The following is a 5,156-nucleotide window of genomic DNA, read 5'->3' as shown; positions in this document are numbered from 1 at the left end:
GCCTTTAGGAGTTGTAGGCTGACAGGTGTTTCAGAAGGGAGAAGGGAACCATTCAAGGCCATATATCAAAATAATAGACAGCACTTGAAGAGCGCTTACTATGTGCTAGGCATGTGCTGAGAGGGGACTTTAAACTGTTATCGAGATCAGTGGTTCTCAAACCTGAATATACTTCAGAATCACCAGAAAAGTGTGTAAACCATGGATCGTTGGGCCCACCACCAGTTTCTGATTTAGCAGGTCTCAGTCTGGGCTGAGAATTTGCATTTTTAACAAGTTCCCAGGTGATGCTGATGCTTCTGGTCTAGTAGGACTATGATTGGAGCATCATTGCTGTAATTTTCACTCCCAGCTGCACATTAAGCCCAAACCTTAGAGGCTTAAAACAACAATCATTTATTATTTCTTGGAAATCTCTGGGTCAGCCAGGGCATGGATGTCCAGGCTGGGCTTGGCTGACCTCCGCTGGATGGCGCCTCTCTGTTTCATGTGGTTCTTCATCCCCCAGTAGGCCAATCTGGGCTGGTTCTCCGAACAAGTGCCCTGATTTCCTCTACCATCCAGTCCCTCTTAAAAATTCCTGAAACATTGCTAAGAAACGTCATGAAGCAAGAACCATCACACTCCTGGTCCCTCAATATCCTGGTGTGTTAGTGGGTATTAGCTTGCGGGGTGGGGTTCACTTTGAGAATTCTCCCAGCAGCCTTGGATCAGGGTCCATGTTCAGGCATAGGGTGTCCTGCCTTGGGACCACAGAAAAGTCCTTCCCATGTGATCTGGGACTCTTACCTCAGTTTCCTGATCTGAATCTTGGGAGTAATAATTGCAAAAATATCTGCCCCCAAACCCTGTAGCCTTTTGTGAGACATAAATAAAATGGTGGTGTGACTGGCTTACCTAAAATTCATCCAAAAATGAATTGGCTCTTATTTCCCAGCGCTCTGTATTCTCCCATGAGAAACAGAACAAAGCCCTTTCAATTTCTGTTCTGAGTCCCTGTTCTGTGTCCAAGCTGCACTAAGCCATGGGACATGGCCCTCTCAAAGCTTCCGGAAGTCATCACAATCCACGATGATAAGACCTAAAGGAAGGAAGAGATAACTGCCCAGGGGGTCAGAGCAGTTCCTGACACAGGCACAATGTGAGCTAGGCTTTGAAGGAGGTGGGTGCACGGTCTTTGGGGCAAAGGGAAACTACATGAGCAAAAGCTTGGAGGCAGGAAAATCTATGCCTAAGGAGTCTGTTGTAGCTTGGGGAGCATCTTATAAGGAACCCCAGGAGATAAAGTGGGAGAAGTCAGCAGTGTCCAGGTTGTGAACAGCCTCAATGTCAGACTGATGGCAATAGAGAGACACAGAAGCATTGAAGCCGTGTCTGTTCTGTAACATGAAAGGAACTCTGTGACAAGGCCTGGTTTGAGACAAGACCACAGAGATGGGGAGCAGAGGGCAGACGGAAGAGCCTTTGAACGCGACAGATGGGTGGTCTGGTGGAAGGTGATAAGGAGGGGGTCCGACTTTTGATAAAGATAACATTTGAGTTGTAAGGATGAAAAGGTGTGAGCCATATAGAGAGCGGCAGGAAGAACATTCCAAGCAAAGGAAATAGCAAGTGCAAAGGGCCTGAGGCAGTGAGCCTGGAGCAGAGGGAGTGTGGCTGAGGCTGATGAGAGATGAGGTGAAAGAGAAGGTGGACACAGATCACCAAGGGCCTCGCAGGCCACAGGAAAAAGTCTAGATTTTACTCCGATTGCAGTAGAAACAGAGGGGTGATAAGATTAGATTTATATTTTTATAATCTACCTCACCTTCGATCTCGGAAGCTAAGCAGGGTCGGGCCTGGTTAGTACTTGGAGGGGAGACCACCTAGGAAGACCAGGTGCTGTAGGCGTAAAAAAATAAAAAAATTAGGGATTGTAAGATGACAAGATCCTTGCAATCTGTGAGATCAACCAACAGTTGCCTCGCCTGAAAAAAAAAAAAAAATCCTGCATATAATCTACCTCAGCTCCAATCAGAGCAGAGTGTGGGGTTGGGGTGGGAGAGAAAGGGACACTCCTCAGCTCTGCAGGGTGAGTCAGGCCTTAGGGGAAGTGGGAGATTTGGCTGAGCAGAGAAGGGAAAGGGTCAGTGACAGGGCCTGAGGTAACTCTGAGGGGAGGGAAGCCACAGGGACACTGGGCTCCCCACTCTGCAATCTTCACTCCAAATTCCCAGGACCCTTCAGCCAGGCCCTGGATGCAGGCACATCCCCTTTCCCTTTCCCACACACTCAGTCTTTGTCCTATCCCACCCTGTCCCGGGCCTGGCATCACGGAGTTAGGGCAGACCTGGCCCAAGCCTCCCCGTCTGGCATGTGAGACAGAGCAGAGAGGTCTTACAGCTGCTGGGCTTCAAGGCAGGCTTCCTGGAGGAGGTGGCTTCTCATCCCCTTCATCTTCCTCTTATTTCCTCTGACACAGTTTGAAGATGGGATTCTGGACATCTGCTTGATGCTCCTGGACATCAACCCCAAGTTCCTGAAGGACAGTGGCCGCGATTGCTCCCGCCGCAGCAGCCCTGTCTACGTGGGCCGGGTGGTGAGCGGCATGGTGAGTGAGTGGCAGGGCCCACCCCAGGGGCCCATGACAGGGCACAGTGAGGGGATCCAGGAGATGGGTAAGTCTCAGCTAAGAGAACTTGTATTTAGAAAGACAAGATTTACCCAGATGAAGATGATGCCATGTGATCCCTCAAAGCAATTCATTCATTCATTCATTCATTCATTCAGCAACTATTTATCATGGGCCACTGTGTCACAAGCACCGGAGAAACAGTCGTGGATAAGACCTGTGTGGTCTCTAACTTTATAGAGCTTATGTTCTAATGGGAGGGTGGGAGGAGGCAGACCTTAGTCAAAATGTCACGGGAATGGGCGCACAGTCATAAATCATGACACAAGCACTGAAGGAACCCAGACATGTGCCTAACCTCAGCGAGGGGTGGGAGGACTCCCCTGAGAGATGACCTCTGAGATGATATAATAACTGAGAGGAGAAGAGCATTCCAAGCAGAGGGTACAGCTTGTGCAAAGGCCCTGAGGAGGGACCAACTTCGGCAGGTTCGAGGAGCAGAAAGGAGGCCAACACGATGGAGTGGAGTGAGCAAGAGAGGGCAGGGTGCGAGCAGGCTGCAGACATGGGCAGGGGCCGGACCGCAGAGGCTTTGTGGGCTGTGGTCAGGAGGCTGGATTTTATTCTCGAGGGAGTGGGAGTTTGGGGGGAATGACACAATCTGGGCAGGGCCCAGAACTGGTCTTCGTACAGCTCAGATCACACAGTGTCATTCTCCTGCCACGCAGTAGACAAATTCACATCTCCAGCATCGCCTTCGTGACCTTGATCCCTCTTCGCCTCCTCCCTTCTTCTCTTCCTGCACCCCTGGCTCCAGCCCCAACCATCTCCAATGTATAGCAGTCTGTCACAGCTTGGTACCTTTGTACCTGCTGCTCCCTCATCTTAGAATGCCCTTCCCTGCCTTTCACTACCTGCTGAGTGAGCATGGGCTCACTCTGGTGGCACCAAGCCCCTCTTCCCATACTTGGTCCACCTGATGCCCTGCTGGTTGCAGGTCAACTGCAATGATGACCAGGGTGTGCTGATGGGACGTTGGGACAACAACTACAAGGATGGCATCAGCCCCATGTTCTGGATCGGAAGTGTGGACATCCTGCGGCGCTGGAAGAACTATGGCTGCCAGAATGTCAAGTACGGCCAGTGCTGGGTCTTCGCTGCTGTGGCCTGCACAGGTGAGCTGCACTCTGGGATGTGGGGGAGGGCCAGGAACCTCTCCTCAGTTCCGGGTCTTTGCTGCTGTGGCCTGCACAGGTGAGCTGCACTCTGGGGGAGGGCCAGGAACCTTTCCTCAGCTCCGTGAGCCCTGGAAGTGGGGCACAGAGAGTCCTGGAGTGGGAAACAGGAGACCCCAGGTCTGTTCCTGCTTCTGCCACCCACCTTCTGTGTTGCCTGGAGCTGGTGGCTACCCTTCTCTGGTCTTTTTTATAACTATCCCTCGAGTGGTTTTTAGGATCGAGGGATGTCATTTGGGAGGTGGTATGGGCTCAGGGTTGAGAATATGGGTTTTGGAGACAGGCACACCTGAGTTAAAGTTCCCACTCTTTCACTCACTTGCTCTGTGACCTTAAGCAAATGACTTCTTCCTTCTGAAGCTCAATTTCCTCATCTGTAAAATGGGGACAACAACAGGACCTACTTCCTAGGGTGGATGTGACAGAAAGCTGATCAGCACAGAACTTGGCCCAGTGTAGCTCTTACTAAATATGACCTATTAATAATTGATTACTAAATATGACCTATTAATTAATTGATAATATCATCAATGTTAAGAAAGCACATTCTAAAATGCAGAGGAGAAAAAGATAAAGCAATGTAAAACCAAAAAGAGAAAACAAATCTCTTTAAAAAATCTTGAAAATTTGAGCCCAGAAAAAGGTGAAAGATTGTTCCAGGGCTGATAATGTTGCTTATGAGAATGGATTAGCATCATATACTAATTGAGAACATAGAATCTGGAGTCAAGGCCTGAATTCAAACCCTGGCTTTGCTTCTTATCATCTGTGTATCCTTGGGTAAATCACTTAACTCTTCTGAGCCTCAGTTCTATTATATATAAAATGGGCATAATAATGGTGCCTTTATCCTAGGGTAGTTGTAAGGATTAAATGAGTTAACATATGTAAGATGTTTAGAATGATTTCAGGTGCATAACTGCAAATACTTATATAGTGCTGCTGCCAATTACTATTGTTACTATTATCATCATCATCATCGTCGTCGTCGTTGAGCTCAGGAAATCTAAGAGGCGATTATCATCATCATCGTCGTCGTCGTCGTCGTCGTCGAGCTCAGGAAATCTAAGAGGCTTATCTCGGGTTCCCAGCTTTTCTGATTCTGAGACCAGGGCTCAGGCCCAGGGAAGGGCCTCCAGGAGCCCCAGCACCATTTTCCACACTACAGGCCGAGTGAGGACAGCCTGGGCCCCAGTTCCCAGCTAGGCTGTCTCTGCTGTCCCTTCCCCATCACCACTCCTCCATGACTGTCTGCCCCCTGTGACCTATGACCTTTCCTTTCTCATGGAAACTCCCCCATCCTAGGCCCT

At 49.5% G+C, this 5,156-nt stretch overlaps 1 protein-coding gene across 1 annotated transcript in view; it reads left to right on the top strand.

The window, feature by feature from the left end:
• The window catches only part of TGM2 (transglutaminase 2), a 32,312-nt gene that overhangs the window by 11,622 nt on the left and 15,534 nt on the right, over positions 1–5,156 (top strand). Inside the window, exons 5-6 of the mRNA XM_006921805.3 lie at positions 2,462–2,590; positions 3,609–3,786. Of these exons, the coding sequence (XP_006921867.1) occupies positions 2,462–2,590; positions 3,609–3,786 (307 nt within the window). The remainder of the gene's footprint in view (positions 1–2,461; positions 2,591–3,608; positions 3,787–5,156) is intronic.

This window comes from Pteropus alecto, unplaced genomic scaffold, assembly GCF_000325575.1.
Source record: "Pteropus alecto unplaced genomic scaffold, ASM32557v1 scaffold45, whole genome shotgun sequence".
NCBI classification, from domain to species: domain Eukaryota; kingdom Metazoa; phylum Chordata; class Mammalia; order Chiroptera; family Pteropodidae; genus Pteropus; species Pteropus alecto.
Note: the sequence above shows the minus strand (reverse complement) of the source record. Positions and strands in the feature narration are given on the sequence as shown.